The following is a 20,858-nucleotide window of genomic DNA, read 5'->3' on the forward strand; positions in this document are numbered from 1 at the left end:
TTACTAAATTAAATAAATGATATATATAAACTAGTTTGATGATTATTACATGTTCATTATGTGTGTTAATTTATACAATTGATATAGGTTCGTGAATCCGAGGCCAACCTTATATTTGATCAATGATGTTATATGTATTTTTACTACAAAATACATTAGGTGAGTATATAGTTCCCTTTTAACTCTAAATATTTTGGGCTGAGAATACATGCGCTGTTTTTATAAATGATTTACGTTATGGACGCAAGTGATCAAAAATATAAATTTTACGTTGAGTTGTACCATGGCATATCTCTTTATACTTGGTAGCTAATATTTACGTGAGGAGCGTAAACGCGAATCCTGTTGATAGATCTATCGGGCCTGACAACCCCAACCGGGCTGGACGACCAGTTTTAAACGGTTGCACAGTACTTCGTTTCGTTACTACACTTGGTACGGTGTAGGGTTTATTTAAGAATATGCTGCTGTGATTTAAATGTTAAGTATGGTTACCAAGTGCTCAACGACTTTTCTATACACGAGGAGTGTATTATGTATAAACTTTAAATCTTGTGGTCCATAGATATAACGCTGCTAGCATCAAACCTATATATCTCACCAACTTTATGTTGACATTTTAAAGCATGTTATTCTCAGGTACGATTTAAGTCTTCCGCTGTGCATTTGCTCATATTAAGGACATTACTTGGAGTCGATCGTCGCAATGGAACCAAATGTTGATGACTTCGTCCAGGTGGATAAGGACGGGTCTTTACAGCACGAGTATAAATGTACTTCACAAAGTAAACGTGTGCATGAAAGTTGCTTAGCCTTGACCTAAACAAATAAGTTGTATCAATTAACCGGTTACGACACAAGGTCGGGTGAAATGTGTTCAATTAGTCCTATGGCTCGTTACGACTCGATTAAGTAGCATGTGAATCAAATTATCACGTTTCATGCAAGATACAAGTATAGAAGCGAGTTAGAAAGATTGTATAAGTATTCGGTTAAGTTTGGCTAAAAGTCAAACTTGGTCGGGTCAAAGTCAACGAAAAAGTCAACACGTTCGGGTCGGGTTCCGAACTATTTTTCTGAGGTTTTTAATCATATATAAGCATGTTAGGACAAGTTACATGTGAATTGGAGGTCCATAGCGTGCCAAACATTTTTCGAAATTTGACAAAGTAGGTCAGAACCCAAACACGGCTATTGCCGCGCCGCGGCCAGAGGTGTCGCGCCGCGACATTAGGCGTGGCCTGGTACCTGGTCAGTTTCAAAAGTTCAAGTCTTGATCCAAAATTCAATTTAGCACAAAACGCAAACCGTAAACACTTAGAATACGCATCTTATATCATTGGAAAGCTCTTCTGACAAGGAATACAATTAACTACCTTTCACAAGCAAAAACATCAATTACAATAACCGAAAACTCGTCAATTGATCAAGAAAGGTTTATTTTCAAAGTTTCAAGTTCGTAAAACGTATTTTATGATTCGGGAATCCAATTTACACATACGATATGCCGTTTCGAAGGTAATTAAGCATACATTGCATCTAAACACTTACTAACAACATTAACAAGCATTCAACGCATCAAAAGTTCATTTCAAAGTCTATCAAACCCTAACCAAAATTCACAAAAATCAATAATCATGTGTTTGAAGTTTTCTTAATCAACCTACGCATCAAAACGAAGCTAGTGATACTAGTAACACAATTAAAACATGAACTTTAACAATCAAACAACATTTAATCTTCCAAAATGCAAGATTAAGCAAACCCATTTCAAATGTTCAAACTAGTTACTCAAAACAACAAATCGAGCAAACAAAATATATATTCATGTTACACACGAGCCATAGACACTAACTAACACCATTTCAAGTATAAAAACACGAATTTAGAGAAAATCTAGAGTTTTAGAAATGTTACCCAAACTTGATGAAATTGGTACCAAAATGTAGCGGATGAAGAGAGAATCACGAAAAAGTAATTTGTTTTGATGTTTGCTTCTCCAATCGGATTTAGATGATGAATTTGTGAGGATGGGTGTTTGAGTTCATGAAAGGGAAGTAGAGAGAAAAGAGGGAGAAGGTGGGAGGTGAAATGAATGGATGGATAAGGTGGGTTGACTAGTTGACCTAGTCAACTAGTTTGCCCACTTGGCAACCTCGGTCCCTCAAGTTTCAAAGCGGGTGCGGGAATTAACCAAACGAATATTTTAAAAACGCTCGAGTAAACGAGTGATGTTATAATTAAATAACGGGAAAAATTAAGAACGTTGGTCAACGGAAACTACGAATTTAAATAACGAAAGATTTTATTTAAAAAAAAAAAGATAGTGTTAAAAAATAAATTTAACGGAAAAACGCGGGATGTTACAACAGTGGTCTATCAGATGAGTGGTAATCGTGCTTTAATGAATGACCCATTTGGTGTATTTATAGATGCTAAAAGTTTGTTTAAGAGGGAATGATGACGTGATACATGTCCCTTTCATGGTTGTAACAAACTTTTTTGGGACCACAAGCTGACGTGTCATGGAGATGCCATTCGTGTGTTGTGGCCCAGATATTCTCTGATGCTCGTGCGTAGGTTACGAGGTATCCTGCACAGTGAATGAGGGGCTTATGCGTTAATACAACTTTGAGAGTTCATCAAGTGTTTCTTCATGGGATATTCTACACGGACGTTCTTCCAGACGGTTTTACTTGCTTCTTGCTCGCGGCGACTCTTGTGCAGGTTACAGAATATCCTGCACACTTCTCTATTAAGGAAATGTTTCTATGTAAATAAGTTTTGGTTCTTTCTCGTGGTGGACGATTCTTATGTCATTTGCTCATTGAGTCCGCGTGCCGGATACAGGGTAACCTGCACTTTTGTCAAGGGTCTACATGTAAACACAGTCTGGTCCCTTATCACGGTGACTTGGCCTTCATTGCTTGCTTTTCTATCCTTCAGGAGGAAACCGCGTAGACAATCTTTTATTGTTTATGTGTGTACGTAGCGTTCAGATGGTTTATGTGTTACCACCGTATGCTAACCGCCTTTCATTTTGACCTTTACCTTGCCTCTAGCCGGTTATGGCCTTTATTCTAGATCCTCTTGGTGTTTTAATTGATAAATGAATAATTTTTTTATTAAAATAGGGTTTATTTGATGTGCAATCAATATACGCATCATCAAAGGTATTTCTAGAACATAATATTAAATTGTGATGGATTTATAAAAAAAATATGGAAATATCACATCCCTATATAAATATAAATATAAATATTTAAATGAGATTTATTTTAGTATTGTATAAGTTACTAATGTATGTATTTTTTCTCATCACAAATCTACGCATTACTATTTTTTAAATCAGAAATATAAAGTTAATAAACCCTGTTTTGAAAACCCCAAACTCTTACAGTACTTATTTTGATTTCGATACGTACAAAGCATCCCAACGACCCTCACAACAACTTGTATCTTTGTTATAATCGAACCTCCATTTATATATATCTGTACACACATACACACAGCCGCAATCACAAACCTGATACAACTGCGCCCGATCGGCGAGGTAACTCATACTCAATTGATTCTTATTTCTTACATTCATACAATTACCTTTACATTATTAGATTCCATTATTTGAGTTATTGTTGCATTGTTCTTAATTTTGTTATTATCTTCGCGTATGGTGCTGATGATACTCTGATCTAGGTTTTTAGCTTCGAGCTTAATGCAAATTTAGATATGCAAATAATATGTGTGCGAATATGATTTAATTTGAAGTATTTGATTTTTATTCTACTATGTTTTAACTGTTTTTAGGTGTTTTATGGATATAGAAGCTTGTTTTTAAACTGATTTGTGCTATTATTAGTTGTTAATTGTTAAAAATGTTTATGATGACCGTTGCTCGAATAATTTGCAGATTATATGCGAGATTTTTTAAATTTCGAAGTAAATAGATGTAGAGATGTAGAAATGTAGAATAGAGAATGAACTTTGTGGTCGTTAAAAGTAATTTATTTAATTTAAATTGATAAGTGTAATTCGTTTGTTGTATAAATTATAGATAGATAGAAATGGAGTTGTTATAAGAAAAATATATGTTGATGATTGGTGAGATTCATGCTAATTGTTGTGATTTTTGTATGATTTGCAGGTTTGTGATTAACTTATTAAAATGACAACTGTTACTCCTAATATGCACGTTGCTATTGCAAGACCCTCTACGGTCTCTTCATGTGAAGTTTCGAAGTCGAGCATTGCAGTTTTCAGTAGCAATGTTAAAGGGACTTCATGTGCAAAGCTTAAAAGCTCATGTCACATTTCATCTACACAGTTATTATCTCAGAATGTAAAATCCAGTCCTTTGAGATGTGGAAGGATGATCACAAAAGCCATGTCTGATTCCAGTGACCGAGCACCCCTTCCAGGGCTGCCTATTGATCTTAGAGGTTAGTTATTTGGACCAAATTTTATAATATTACTTGAAAATTGCAACTTGGATAAATAATAAGATGATATTCTCTGGTTAACTTACTGTTATGGTTAGAAATGTTAGGAAACATGTTAAGAGTTGGTTTACTAATTTGGGGAACTATGTGCAGGAAAAAGGGCTTTCATTGCAGGTATAGCTGATGATAATGGATACGGTTGGGCTATAGCTAAATCTCTTGCTGCTGCAGGTGCCGAGATCCTTGTTGGCACATGGGTCCCAGTATGCTACTAATCCTAACCTTAATGCATGTTTATTTACTACTACAAGTTAGAGGTGTCCAGATTGGTGGTCGGATGGGTTTGATGACGGGTGGATCATTTATTAGTGTGTCTCAAAAGTCAAAGCAGATTGGTTTGGTTTGACCCTCTAGCACCTTTTTGTCCATTTAATTTTTTTTTAAAATTATTAACTATTAACTATTATGATGATATGATTACCGAAACAATATCACTTCAACTAATATAGAAATTTCGAAAGAATGATGCAGGAGGTTGTATAAATTAATCATAGGCTTTGAGTGATTTTCAACTTATGTTATGCTTCCTGTTTCGGTTAATATCTTTTGTTTAACCTTTGACTCGATCAAGATAATAAAAAGCCACATTGATCCATTCATTAGTGAGGTTTTTCTTAATTGCACCCTCTGCAAGAATTATTCAGGCTATTTAAAGCTGTATGTACTAAGTTGTTGGTGACTATTCAACTCTGCAGGCACTGAACATATTTGAGACTAGTCTTCGAAGGGGGAAGTTTGACGAATCACGTGTGTAAGTGTATATATTCTAACACAATATACGTTTTATGATGATGATATAGTAATTTTTCAATTAACCAGTGAGTGCAATTTGTTGTTTTAGGTTGCCAGATGGATCTTTAATGGAAATCACTAAAGTGTATCCCTTAGATGCAGTGTATGATACACCTGAAGATGTTCCTGAGGATGTAAGTTCACAGTTCAAACTTTCACAAATATTTTCTTGTAGTTAGTGAAAATATGGTCTAATATATCACATAACCATTATGCAGGTAAAAACTAACAAGCGCTATGCAGGGTGCTCAAAGTGGACCGTTAAGGTATCAATTTATTAAATCAATATTGGAGTTGCTCTCTTTTTTTAATTCAAAGTCAAACGTCCCCAAAGAGGTTGGTATATCACATACTTAATTCCGTATCTATGTTTTGTAGGAAGTAGCTGAATCTGTGAAAGAAGACTTTGGCACCATTGATATCCTTGTGCATTCATTAGCCAATGGACCCGAGGTTTAATTTAGAGTTTATTTACATTTTTCTGTTGTTTTTAATCATAACCTATTAGCTTAGCCAATGGACCCGAGGTTTAATTTAGAGTTTATTTACATTTTTCTGTTGTTTTTAATCATAACCTATTAGCTTATTTCATCCTTATTGTTTAGTTAATACAGTTAAATTCTTCTCTGATATGCTTAAAATGTGGAAATTGATTTTTACGCCACTAAAATATGTGTGCTGTAAACTGTGATTCTTATATATAGTACTTTTGGTGTACAAATCATCTCCCATTATCAAAATTACCCGACCCAGATTGACACCTCTCATATCGCAGGTCAGTAAACCTCTCTTAGAAACATCAAGGTACGGGTATTTAACTGCCATCTCAGCATCAAGCTATTCTTTCATATCTTTGCTCAAGCATTTTGTCCCAATAATGAACCCCGGTACGCTATAATACTTCCATCTCAAACTTCATCCAAATTTACCCTGTGACCGATTAATTTCACACCTATTTATCATGAACGCCTAAGCTTTATTATCACATTGCAGGCGGTGCATCAATTTCTTTGACCTACATTGCATCTGAAAGGATCATACCTGGGTAATATATTTTAATTTAACATTACTATTTTATATTATATATTTCGAGTGTTTTTTTTTTTTTTTTTTTTTTTTTTTTTCCACCGTATCTTTAACTGTATTATTTGCCTTGCAGATATGGTGGAGGTATGAGTTCAGCCAAGGCTGCTTTAGAGAGTGACACACAAGTTAGTTCATCCTTTTCTATCATGATATTTTCGACGTGATGGTAATTTATTTTCACAGTAATCACGAATTAATTCATACAGGTATTGGCATTTGAAGCTGGGAGAAAACATAGAATTAGAGTCAACACAATATCTGCAGGTACTGCAATAACTTTTCATATTCTTTACATTAAACTCATTTTTTTTAAACTATTATGTTCATTATAACAGGACACATATATATCACGACTCAATTGTTAACGACCCTCTATGTGTTATTAACGTGTCTTTATTATGTACTAGGACCACTGGGAAGTCGTGCTGCTAAGGCGATTGGCTTTATTGATATGATGATTGACTATTCAGCAGAAAATGCACCAATCCAAAAAACATTAGCAGCAGGTCAGTGTAAATCTTCCGCTCTGTACATTAAATATATCGATCTTAGGATCTTAGGGGTGTTCAATATTTGGTTTGAAACCGTTTAACCTAAATACAGTCCAAACCAGTTAAAAACAAACCGTTTTGAAAACTGGTTTTTGGATCGATTAAAACTAAAACCGAATTCAATATTCGGTTTTTCGAATTCGGTTAAGCCAAAAACCGAATTCGATTGAAGAAACTCGGATATTTTAGCGTTTTGCAAACTTAAAAGTTTAGCTAAGATGTGATTATGACGTACAAAGATTTTCTTTGGATTTTGAACTCACATATTTTCATGCTTTGTGAACTCAAATTTGGTTATGAAGTAACACTTATTAATAATTAAATATAACTATATAAGTAGTTCTATCATATAATAATCATGCATATTTTGTAAATTCGTATGTTGTATGGTGTTTTTACTCATGCATATTTTGTAAATCCGTACGTTGTATGGTGTTTCTAATAAAATCTTATTATTGTATGTTCGGTTCGGTTTTGACATTTGACTTCGGCTTGTCAGTTCGGTTATGGTTCTGCCTTTAGAAGTTCAGAAACTGAACCGATAAAACAAAACTGATTAAACCGAACATACCGGAAACCAAACTGAGGAACACCCCTATACCATAGGTTCTTTCAACATTGTCTGTGTCAACATTTTCATGCCAATAGTATACACAAATCGTCATCTTAGGTGCGTTTGTTTACCTTTTAATTGAAATTGAATGGTTCAGTACTGAATGAATGTTGAACCATTCAACATTCATCGCGTTTGTTTCTGACCTCTGAATGAGATATGATGTTGAATGGTTCAGTATTCATTGATCAACTATTCAGACTTGAAGGCACTATCTTAACCATTAAGCACCCAAAATTATGAAATATCATCCTCAAATCATATCCAGAATACTTAATAATAAGTAAATTTTTTTATTCATATAACAGGTTAATAAGGTAATTTTACCCAATTCATATCGTTCATTAAAAATGATTATTAAACAGCTTATTTTTATTCAGAGACTGAATCATTCAACGCTAAATCATTCAGTTTTATCAAACGCAGCATTAGGCTCATATATGTGATTACTAGTGTAAGTGTTTGTGTATTTCATAATTCCGTTGTATTAAAATCTTAAATATATATCTATATATTTATAAAAACAGAGGAGGTGGGGAATGCAGCCGCTTTCCTGGTATCACCGCTAGCTTCTGCAATCACTGGGACGGTTTTGTATGTCGACAACGGTTTGAACGCGATGGGAGTTGGGGTTGACAGCCCTGTTTTCAAGGATCTTAACATTCCAAGAGATAACCAAAGTTAAGGGGTATTGTACCAGCACAACAATGTTTCGGTTTTTCAAATAAATCTGTAATCGGCTTGTTTGAATAGGTTAGTTTGGCATCAAATTTATACATTACAATGAGAACTGGTGGTTGTTACAACGAGAACTGGTGGTGGTTAGGCTCGACATTGTATGCTATAATAGCATTAATTTTCCTTATTTAATTTTCTACTGTTGACAAATACAACAACAAAAACCCAATCTCACATAAGCGGGATATGAGAGGTAAGATGTTCCCCTATGCTATAATAAAGAGAATCTCTATGAGTGAAACACCAAAGAGCAGAGAAAGTCCTCTCTTAATGTTCTATGGATAGAGAGTTTGCTTCCGAATGGAATTCCGACTAATAAGTAGGTTTTAAAAAGTAAATAAAAAATAAGTGTGAGACACCATGAAAATGGTAGAATCAAATTTTCACGAGTAATAAATGAATAATAAATATACCTAAATACCGACCTAATTCAATATTATTTGACGCATTACTTAGCGAGAGATGCATATACAACTAACGCATTCCATACACAAGTAAGCTTAAACTTATTTTTGAGTATTACCCCAATACAACATTATAAAGTATGTTTCTAACTAGATGCCTCGGTTTTGTTCATACTCCTGGATCGGTTCTTTTTTCTTTGCGTCGTTCGTTCTATCTTTCTCGTCGTCGGTTCCTTTCGGGTAGTTTCGGCGTTGTGTCCCGACTTAGCTGACATGGCTAGGTTCTCTAGGAGTCTTTAGGCAGCGCCCTGAAACCTCAACCAAAAAGACACTATTCGTTTTAATGAGAAAGTGTCTTCCAACAGATTTTTTCGCCTAAAATGAAGAATTATGACTCTTCACGATAACTAATGAAAACTGATTATATTTCGTTTTCATGGTTATTTTTCTGCATTTACAAAACATATACAGAAACACACAGATTCTCTCATACGTTATTTTGATTTCTTCTTGTCTAGAAACAAAATCGTTCTTGTCTTATCCCAATTAAGATTTCGTGTAAACCCGAGGCTTGTGAGGGGCGAAATACTTAATTAGGAAAGTGTTTCACGATTCAGGAACCAATCCAGATTGTCTGTTTTCATACCCGTTTTCTTACATGGTTTCCCGACGGACATTTCCCGTAGATTCTTGGATTATGTGGGGAGCGTGTTCGGTAGCGAGAGAGTTTGTTGAGGGGTTTCGCGTTGCAGGGCTCAGTTTTGATTAGGATGTTTTCGATTTGATGTTGGTTGTCTGTTGATGTTATGTATTGGGTTTACTTAGCATTGGTTGTTATGTTCGTTCATTATGTTGGTTTATGGTCAATGATTGTATGTTGTATCTGTTTGTATCGTTCAGTAGAACGCATAATTGGATTAAAAAAATCGCCTGATCTGTATTAATTACAACCCAACCATATTATCAGATCTTTTTATTTATAAATATATATATTTAATATATGTGTTTTCGGCAGAAAAAAAATATGTTTAGTCATGTATGGATGAATATTGACTATGCACTGATCACTCTCCGTTACTCAGAGGTGGAACATTGTGGAGGCAAAAGGGGTATCCTCCCCGGCTCGATTTCGGGGGAAAAAAAAATTTTACACTAATTTTCTTTTTCTTTTTTTACTAAAAAATAATGTTTTTTTTAGTGTTTACCACTTTTCATGAGTTTCGCCTTATTTTAAGTCGAGTTCAAGTTCCGCCACTACCAATACTTATTATTTTACCTCGTTCTTAATTTCCAGTTTTCCAACTACCTATCATATCTTGCATCGACTACTTAATCACCTATTTTATTGAAGTATACCTTTATACAAAACGAGCCTACTAATAACAAGATGATAGAGTCGACTGAGAAAGTTACAGAAAATGGGTACAACACAACTCCAATCAATTACAAAAATATTAGTGAGGTAGTTATAAACAAAGTAGTGGGGTGGTAATTAGTATAGTACAAACAAATCATGCATGTCCTAGGATCTTGAAGATAGCCCTTAGACCATAGATAATGGTGACTGTGACGTGGAGTGGTAGAGTTGCACTTTTTGGGGAAAAACTGTGACTAGGCCATGACATTTTGGGGGAAGTTGTAATGGGGGGCTTTTGTCTTGGTAAGCCTGTGACGTGGCATTTCCTTTTTTTTTTATTGTTTTTAAATTATTTTTTATTTTGTTTAATACAAAATATAAAATTAATTAGACAAAAGTACATTAATTATTTAAAAAAAAACATTACAATTAAAAAAAAAATACACCCAAAAAAAAAAAAACATTACAATACATTATTAAAAAAAAACACTAGTTATGCATCGAGCGAAAGTTTGGCGGGAGGTTCCAAATATGAGCCGTTAAATCTTCACGAAGTTGATCGTGCACGTCTCGATCGCGAATCTCTTTCTCTCGTGATCGACGATCTTTGACCCTTCTCCGAATATTGCGACGAGGCCGGTTTTCGGGTTTATCTAACCATTCTTGTTCCCAAGTACTTAACGCAAACCCGTTATCTTCTTGTATCATGTTGTGCATAACAATACAACTATACATTATCCTTCTCATCTTATTAACACTCATAACTCGTGCCGGTGTTTTTAAAATCGCAAACCGACCTTGTAAAACACCAAATGTACGCTCAACATCCTTTCTAGCACTCGCTTGAAATTTAGTAAATTTTTTTCTAGGCTCTTCAATAGGAGTCGTATACCCCTTTATTAGTGTTGTCCAATCGGGATATATCCCGTCCGCCAAGTAGTAACCAAAGGGATACTGGTTTCCGTTTACTTCAAACGGTGAAGGTGCGACTCTATCCTTACGAAGGGAATCAAACAACGGAGAATGATTTAACACATTAATGTCATTGTTTGAACCCGCCATCCCAAAAAACGCATGCCATATCCACATATCGTATGAAGCAACCGCTTCAAGCATGATCGTCGGGTGACCGTGATCACCTCTCGTATATTGACCTTTCCATGCAACGGGACAATTTTTCCATGCCCAATGCATACAATCAATACTACCCAACATTCCCTTGAAACCATGATTCTCCTCGTGCGCCGAGTACAACCGAGCAATATCAGTTGCATTAGGTTTCCTCAAATATTCCCGCCCATATAAGTCAATTATACACTTGCAAAAATTATTTAAAGTAACATAACCCGTTTTTTCCGCCATTTTAATATATTCATCAAATATATCCGCGGTCATCCCATACGACAATTGCCGTAACGCGCAAGTTATTTTTTGAATAGTTGAGAAACCAAGACGTCCAAGTGCGTCCGGACGTTGTTGGAAAAAAGTAAAATGATCGGGGGCATTAGGAGTATAAGAGTGTTGAAGAATACCGTCTTTGATACGGAGAAATAAAACTTTACGCATCCGAAATCGTCTCTTGAAAATGTCGTCTGGAAACGTCGGATTTTCACAAAAGTAATCGTTCCACAATAATTGACCCGCTGCTTCACGATCTCTATTTAAAAAACGTCGTGGTTGTCTTTGAAAACGAGTTATTGGTTGGATTTCTTCCTCTTCTTCGGACGACGTTGAATCGAATAACAAATCGATACTTAAGGCTAAAAAATCCATATTTTTTGTTTCTAAAACAAAGAAAATATATAAACTTTTATATATATGTGAGTGTGTAGTGAATAAAAGTGTGTTAAAAATGAAAATAAAGAGTGTGTATTTATAGAAGAAAGGAAGAAAAAAAAAAAAAAAAGCCAACGGCTACCTAACGGCTATGAAATTTCCACCAATCAAACCGTGCCACGTGCTCTTCTCGTCCGTTTGTCACAGCGTTTTTCCAAGACAAACGCCCCGTCACAAACGCTCACAAACGCCCCATTCCGGGCGTTTGTGGGGCGTTTGTGGGCGGGTTGGGTACACATATGCCTGCGTTATCTATGGTCTTAGGGCTATCTTTAGAAAATTTATATTTAAAAAGCAAAAAATACTACATAATTAATTTATACATGGGTCTCATTATTTAAAAATATGGATTATTATATACTTAGGTTTTGAGCCCGTGCGTTGCACGGCTATTCAAAATTCGTTTTAAATAAGTCACTTATTTTAATTTTATGACGCTTCATCTACATTTTCAAATAATATTTGTGGTTGCGTTTAAGGGGAACATGTCGACCCAATAGCTTAAGTGTGGTTAATTTGAACCCGTACTCTATTTTCAATAGGTCATGGCGATTACTATTTGAAAGTTTAGATAAAATGGTAATGGGTTTGATTAGTTGACCATATCAATAGGGTCAAAATTAACCTATTTTGTTCTCAGAATCAGTTATTGCTTTCAACAATTTCATACTTTAAAGGTTAGAGAAGGAACATACATATATTGTATGATGCATATATATAAATCACTCTTTTTTAACCTTCTCTCCAAGAAACAAATTTTGTATCAATTTTCTTCTTTGACATTATATCTCCACAAATAAATTGTGTACTCCCTCCGTCCAATTCTTTTCATTTTAATTACAATAAACAAATTAGCAAATCTTAAATTAATGGTTGTTCTTAGAAACAAACCGTCCACGTGTCACTGTTTTCAATGTGCTCCGACGATCGCCGAAAGCTCTTAAAAAGGGAGGCATTTCTAGTATGTTAGTATGTTTCGTTGACAGAACAGGACTATAAAATACATATATATTTCATATTGTGTGTAGTTGCAACAACAAAAAATTGCTCGAGTTGTATCAGATTTAAGAAATCGGTTGAATCTAATGATGTAATAGTATAATTTTACTAATACAGAGTAATACGTTACCATTCCCTCAAAATTACTATTAAAAATTGTTCGGTAGTTTTTCTTATGATTTTATATGAACAAATGTGTGTATGAACAAATGTCTGTAGTTTTTCTGATGATCGTAGTAGTATATAGGAGTAGAGATCAAATAGGAATTAAATTGTGTAAAATTGAGTTTAGTGAATTTTTTAAATTAAATGGTTACATATGATAGTTTTAATATTAAAATTGGGTATAGTATATATGAATATTATATGATTTATTTGGGTAAATATGTGATTTTAAAAGTTGATAAGGGTATATATAAATAATTGTGACATGTGAAAATTACATTTGACTTAATATGCAATATTTAAGGTGCTAATGACATGTAACTTAATTAAATCTCTCTTTTTTTATATAAATAGATATATAGATATAGATATAGATAGATGTCTTTCTAAAATATTACTCCGTACATAATTAATTTACACATGGGTCGCATGAAAATATGGACTATTATATATCTCTTTCAAAATTTTAGATCGATTTAAAAGTTTGATAAGTGTGTGGTCAAACGCATGTCCATACGAATGATACTTTTTTTTTTTTTTTTTTTTTTTTTTTTTTTTTTTTTGTGGCAAAAATATTAATATGTATATATATAGCAGACCCGAAGATCCGGTGGTATAACAGTGGGCAGATCATGACGATCTGAACAAAACTGGTCACAAACGACCAAAACACATTGACCCTCGCTCAGATCGTTTCTAAACAATATGAACGACTAAAAACAATAGAGCGAGCCCAATTGAATTACAATTACAATATAATGAGATTACATAAAAACAAAACCACCATGCCAAAGCCTACACACATACACATAAACCCGACCCCGTAATCAACCCCACATCAACACCCCGCAGTAACCGCAAATTCAACTCAATCACCGGGCAACCCAAGAACACCTAACCCGAGGCCTATTTACTGAAGTCAACTAAGTCAACAACGCCTGCAACAACATCAAGCCCATAAGAGACTGAATGACGGGAAAAATGGAATGAACGAACTAAACTCGCGGTAGACGACCAGATCCAAATGCAGAATCAACCCGTAAAGAAGCCAGTCATCTTCACCAGTTTTCTAAGAACATTAACAAACCCCCAGACTCAAGTGGTCCAACAGCAGCCTCCGGCAGTCACCAGCAACAACCGGCGACCGCCCGCAACAACCAACCGCCACCAACACCATTTTAAGTTACCAACGACCACTACGCCCGACAACAACTAAACCTGTCGTCAGCCACTACCGGCCGCCAGACAACCACCAATGGCATTTAGCGGTAGTCGCCAACCACATCATGCCACCTCCTTCAACCGCCGAGAAGCAGTAGCAGCGGCTCTCAACCACTCAAGGCAGTGAGCAGCCACCTCCACCGCTCAACAGTCTCCGACGGCGGCCGGACCACCGAGATCTGCCGGATTTCAACACAAAACACGATCCTCCTAAACCCCGACAAGTCCAACCCACCTCCACCCAAAACCGAAGCCCAACTTAGTGAGATGTAGAGTTCCAGGCGGAACTCGTCGCCTACAACCCAAACTGAGAAGAGAAACAGTGAATGAGACGAAGACAAGACATAGCAAGGCTTACCTACCACCGTCGGAGTTGCCGCCAAACAGACACACCAAACCCTAACAGTTTCCAAAATTCGAGAAGGATTCGTCGCCTGAAAACCAGAGAAGATATCGGAGCATAAGAAGGACGCAAAAAACCGCCGGATAAGGAACGGAGGACCTTTATTCTTGACGGAAAGCTTAGAAACTCCGAACCACCGGCGAGATGCCGGTGGTCGGAGAGGATATCAACACCTAAACCTTCAAAATCGATAAAGAAGATAGAAGTTGGTTGGTTTGATCGGCAGGTAGACGAGCCGAAGAAGAAAGAAGTGAAAAAAAATAGATCTGCACAAAAGTCGATGTAGGGAGCGTTTGTTTTTGGAGAGAGGATTGCAATTCACGATCGAGTAGCATCCATATGAATGATACTGTACGTAGGAATGCTAAATCATTAATTACACTTCTTATTTTTTGCAATCCATTGTTGAAAAGTAACTAGACAGTTATTGAGAGTTTAAATACCATTAAAATATATACTCTAGTTCATATTCGTAGCCTTTTTCATTTTGATGGACCAGGAACATAGATAACCAAAATATACGTTTAATGAATTTTTTTGTCAATTTTGTGTAACAGTAAGAACACACGAATGTGGGGCAATTTTTCTGAATTTTGTTTCTCATCAAAACTCAACTGGAAATAAATGCAATTAAATTGAAATACTTAAGGAAACTATTTCTATTTAAAACTGAAAATAAGTGCTGCAAATAAATCGGATCCATTCCTTCCATGATCCACGTTTGTAGGTGATATGAGCCAGATGGTATCCTTAATCCCAAATACTCGAACTTTTCTTTTGACCAAGTCTAAATTGCTCCAACACATTTATCATTTATTCTCTCCTTCCCATATTAATAGTCATCTTTTTTTTATTTGTCTAAGAATAATAATTAGTTAAAATAGTTGTATATATTTAGTTCATTTTTTAGTGCAAAAAATTTGGATTCTTTCATTTTACCCTCGATGTATTTTTTTTTCCCCAAAAATCTTCATATTTTACTCCGAAAGCCTCCAGATTTTACCCAAAAACCTTCGTATTTTGCCTAAAAGCCTCCATAATTTGCCCCAAATCAAAAAGAGTTGTTGCGTTTAGGGAAAAAAAATTCGCCCCCGGTGGGAAAAAATTCTGTAACCTAGTGGGCACCGAATTCCTTGTGAAGCAGGAGACCCAGGTTCGAATCTTGGTAACGCCCAAGATCGAATTAAAATGGGCTCTTGACCGGAAGGAGCGCCAATGTGCACAATTCACTCGGTTAAGGGACTCGTCACTCGGGGGTGATCGTACTAAATCCAGAATGCGGATAGGATACGAGTGCAAGTCAAAATCACGTTAACGGTGAGTGGTTTGGTCTTCTCGAACTACTCCGAATAACGTTGATTACTGGATCCAGATTATAACAACCCTCACATTTTCATTCTGAATTTACTAAATTGCCCATAGGGTTTCATTGTCATATTTTGTGTATTATCACTAGGGCTGTTATCCGGATATACTAAATATAGTAATTAAATACTAAACCCTAATACCATTTATTATTAAATATTAAACCCTAACACTAAATTAATAATATAAACTATATGTAATAATATTAATTGGTGACATTTATAAAATTAGAAACTAATTAGAACCAAATTAAATTAATAAAAGCTAGGGACTATTAAATTAAATAAAATGTATTTTATATAAATGTAACCTTAATAATAATAATAATAATAATAATAATAATAATAATAATAATAATAATAATAATAATAATAATAATAAAATACATAAATAAATTGTAATTTCCGAAAAAAATAAACATATAAACTAATAAATAAATCGGCTAGATGGGATGAAAAAAAGAAATATAAACTTGATCATTGAAAGACTAATCCTACTCAAATTCTAATTACTTGCCTCCTAATCTAAAACCATCCTTGATCTTCAAGTAAATTGAGTGTAATTAGGAAACCAACACATCTATATAAGGCATCATGTATTCCAAGCTTTTCACCACAAATTAAACCCGAACCCTGCTGCATATTAGTCAACTTTTCCCTCCTACTTTCCCTCTAATTTTGTCGACTAAACAGCCACCATCCAGTCTCCTGTTGTCGACCAACAACAGCTCTCAAAACCCTCTTTCAGTCGACAATTTATCACCTTCAAACCCTCCTGCAAATCGATCACAATAACAGCCTCCTAGTCGACTGTGTTGCAGCCTGTTTCTTGCTGCTATTCAGACTCTTTTTGCCATTGATTGTTGTTGCTGTTACAGCTCCTGATTCGCCATTAAACATCCCCATAAATCCCCTTATTGATGCGTTTGTTTTCCTGGTTTTGCTGCTGTCCTGTCGAACCAAAATAGCCCCTGGTAATCGATCAATTGTTACTGCTGGATGCTGTTTCTGTCGTGACCAAAGAAGCCCAAGAAAGCCTCCTGTTAGTCGTGATCTCCTACTGAACCTGCTGCTGTTACGATCCCATAATCACCACCTTTTTCATTCTTGATCTTAACCTCATAAGGTAGCCTAAACCCTAGCTTAATCTTGTTTTAAATTTATTACTTTTAAGATTATAAGTATATTGTTATAAGTATGATGATGTTTAATAAAGATGATTATGAATAAGGGCTACAAGTTTATTAATAAGTTTGTAATTAAAGGAATTAAGATTATGTATATGAATAAGATTAAAAGTATTATGATTGTGAAGTATTAGTAAATTGATAATTATTAAGTATAAGATTATGATTATGGTCATTGTTAATGATTAGTAAGTTGTTAGGTTTTGATTGATAAAAAGTTATGAGATTAGCTAGAGAATATTTAGTAAATAAAATCTATGATTTTATGTGTTAAGGTTTAATGAATTAGTGTTGAATAAGATTAAATAATTGATTTGATCATGAAGCTAGTTAATAATAATAGTTGAAGATTATGATCATATGAATCGATAATTTGTTAGGTTATGATAAAAAGTATGATTAATTATGTAGTATTATGTTATTAGGTTATGAATACGAATAAAAAATTTGATTTTATGTGCATGGGTTTGATTAATAGGTAATAATGATAATGATATACATGCAAGCATGCATGCATACGTATGTGTGTACATGTATACATTGTAGATGTATGTGTATGTGTAAATATATACATACGTGTATATGTATGTATGTGTATGTATGTCTGTATATGTACGTGTGTATGTATGTATGAATGTGTATTATGTAAGTTATATAAGGTTAGTAAACATAATAATAAAAGTAATAAGTGTATATATATATGTACCATCTTACACTTATATATATGTAACACATACACCTAATATATATATACTATATATTTATGAACATGTATGATCATAAATAAAGAATATATATGTATCACATAGGTATTTATTTATATATCTAACACATACAAAGATTATAGTATGTATGTATATAAAACATGATAAGGTCTTATAAGGATGGTTAATTAATAATGGAATTATTAAAGTAATGAATAATACTATTATTATAACTTATACACTTATCTATATAGTAACACCATAAATTACACTAAGTATATTATCACCTATATATATATATATATATATATATATATATATATATATATATATATATATATATATATATATATATATATATATATAATTAATAAGTACATTAATAACTTGTTATGTGTATACATCTAAAACGTGAAGGTTATAATTAAAGATAGCGTACAAAGATTACAAACATCACCTCTACTTGTGGCTTAGGGTGATCCTTGTTGCCATTATGGGACATACTTGTGGATCTCGAATGCCAAGACTTAGATTCTGGTCAAGAGTCCTGGGCGCCCGGTAACAATAGATCATTCGAGTGACTTGCATGTTAGCAACGAAGTTTGGGCGAGATTGTACATCATCTTTGTTAAGAATTATAACCCGGACTTCTTAAACTAGAAGCTTATTATAAGTGGAAGCTTTCCATAAATAGTAGGTTTCCAAATTTAGAAACTTTTGAGAAATATGAACTTTTTTCGAAAACCGTCACTGTTAATATAGTTTGCTATATTAATAAACAAACTTTATGTCTGTTAGACATTAACTGATCAAAGATTATATCTCTAGGTTAAGATCTCCGATTACATACTCCGTTCATACTTCTTGCGTGGAATTACTTACTTGCTACTAAGGTGAACTTCATAGCCCCACTTTTAACTTTCTCTATTACTTATTTTAAACTTTTGGGGTGAGACACATGCTTGCTTTTAAATGTTTTACAATTTAGACACAAGAACCTAAACTATTTGATATGCAATTTCGTGAGACTTTTGTTAAACATGTATTTATTGTTACATGCAAATCCCTGCCATAATATCGTTAATTGCTGGAATTGAAATTTTGCAAGCTTAATTATTGTGAGTAGGCCTATTGAGAGTGACGTCTCTACCCATTGGTGTGATCGTCAAGGGGGTACATAATAATGATTGCCTACAACCGTACAGTGTCAGGGGTTAATGTTTATTTCGATATTATAACTCATGGCATATTGAATATTTTGATGTTTTGAACTAAATCTTGTGGTCTAAAACTTATTATGATTATTAAACCTATGATGTTCACTCAACCTTTGTGTTGACATTTTAAGCATGTTTGTCTCAGGTGAAGATTAGCTTGTGTGCTGCCCTATGATGCTTAGTTAGCTCCTGCATTGGAGTCCACATATTAGACTTATCATCTGTTATATATCCATGAATTCCATTATGTAAAACATTATTATGTTTTCACTGCAAATTCAAATTTGTTATAAAACGTCTCATTTAGAGTCGTTCTCGTTTATACATACTTGTGTTGTGATATTGTGAAGTCGTATTTCCCCGACCCTATTTGGGGGTATGACAGAGTGGTATCAGAGCCATGTTGTTATAGAGAACCAGGATTGCATTTTATGTGTGCCTTATGTGCTAGTTAGGTGCATTAGCAATCTATAGGACTATAACATTTCCTGCCTTAGTTTAAGCATCTTACTTATTTGTCTAGATTCTTGCCTTAGTTTAAAGTGCGATCCTCATTTCTATGCTTGCCTTACTATGCTCTCCTTATATCTTTGCCATCATATCATGCCTTAGAATCTACTTAATGCTCATTCTCTAGGATGCCTAGTCATTACCCAGTCATCGTTTCGGACACCGAAGGATCCGACACTGAAGGATCTATCCACACACCCAATTACTCACTTGATTCACCATCATTATCACTAACTAACCCATACTACCTTTTCTTATCCATTGGTGTTGCTACCTAGTGCACCATAACTCTTCAACTAATAATATTTTTGTGTATTGAAGATCATGTCTCATTCAACTCGTGGTGTTAACGCTCTTCCAAATGTCACTTTTACTCCCGCACAATTTCAACAACTGCTTGTTACTGCCCAAGGCAACAATAATCAAGGGAACAACCAAGGAAACCCACCTACATCATGCACCTACAAGGAGTTTATGAATTGTAAGCCTCCATCCTTCAATGGAAATGAGGAAGCAGTCGAATTGACTCGTTGGTTCGAAAAGCTCGAATCAATCTTTCGTATCTATAACTGCGCGGAGGTCGACCGAGTGAAGTATGACACTCATACACTAAGTGGTCTTGCTTTGACTTGGTGGAACGCTTATGCCCAAACTGTCGGGCTAGATGCTACTAATGCTATTCCATGGGCCGTTGTGAAAAGAATGATGACTGATAAGTTTTGCCCAATGAACCAAATTCAAAAGCTAGAGGTTGAGTTTTGGGAATTGAAGATCAATGGTACCAATATTGAAGCTTATACCAACAGGTTTATAGAGTTGGTTTCATTGTGCCCGGACATGGTACCCACTGAACAAAAGAAGATTGAGCTATACATAGAAGGTCTTCCTGATGAGATTCAAGGAAATGTTATTGCTGCTTGCAAAGAGACCTTAGATGCAGTGATACTTATGGCTCAAAACTTGATGATGGCTAAGAGGAGAAAGGCAGAGGTTAATAAACAAGCCGAGGCTAAGACTAGTGAAGGCAAAAGGAAATTTGAGCCTACTCAGGAATCAAACCAAGGTTCAAATAATAAAGTTGCCGAAAATTCAAGAGGTGGTTATTCTGGGAAACAACCTTATTGCAGGCGTTGTGAGAGACACCATTCTGGGTGGTGCAAGGCTGAGTGCACCAAGTGCAAGAAGATTGGTCATATAGCCAAGACTTGTAGG

General features: G+C 34.8%; 2 protein-coding genes across 3 annotated transcripts; one reads left to right on the plus strand and one right to left on the minus strand.

The window, feature by feature from the left end:
• The first annotated feature begins 3,368 nt into the window (after nt 1-3,368).
• LOC139897112 (enoyl-[acyl-carrier-protein] reductase [NADH], chloroplastic-like) lies at nt 3,369-8,411 on the plus strand. 2 transcript variants are annotated; one of them, XM_071879766.1, is made up of 13 exons: nt 3,369-3,553; nt 4,145-4,439; nt 4,593-4,702; nt 5,195-5,250; nt 5,341-5,425; nt 5,510-5,557; nt 5,670-5,744; nt 6,067-6,178; nt 6,285-6,336; nt 6,451-6,502; nt 6,584-6,641; nt 6,785-6,883; nt 8,069-8,411. In XM_071879766.1, exons 2-13 carry the CDS (start codon nt 4,166-4,168, stop codon nt 8,224-8,226), a joined length of 1,179 nt encoding a protein of 392 aa, XP_071735867.1. In that variant the 5' UTR covers nt 3,369-3,553; nt 4,145-4,165; the 3' UTR covers nt 8,227-8,411. The 2 variants fall into 2 exon arrangements, with proteins under 2 accessions (XP_071735867.1, XP_071735868.1); XM_071879767.1 differs by having other exon boundaries at nt 3,369-3,548.
• A 2,118-nt stretch (nt 8,412-10,529) lies between these two features.
• Nucleotides 10,530-11,813, minus strand: LOC139900700 (protein ALP1-like). Its single transcript, XM_071883459.1, has one exon. The coding sequence runs from the start codon at nt 11,811-11,813 to the stop codon at nt 10,530-10,532; it is 1,284 nt and encodes a 427-aa protein (XP_071739560.1).
• Nucleotides 11,814-20,858: the final 9,045 nt, after the last annotated feature.

Source organism: Rutidosis leptorrhynchoides, chromosome 3, assembly GCF_046630445.1.
Source record: "Rutidosis leptorrhynchoides isolate AG116_Rl617_1_P2 chromosome 3, CSIRO_AGI_Rlap_v1, whole genome shotgun sequence".
NCBI lineage: Eukaryota > Viridiplantae > Streptophyta > Magnoliopsida > Asterales > Asteraceae > Rutidosis > Rutidosis leptorrhynchoides.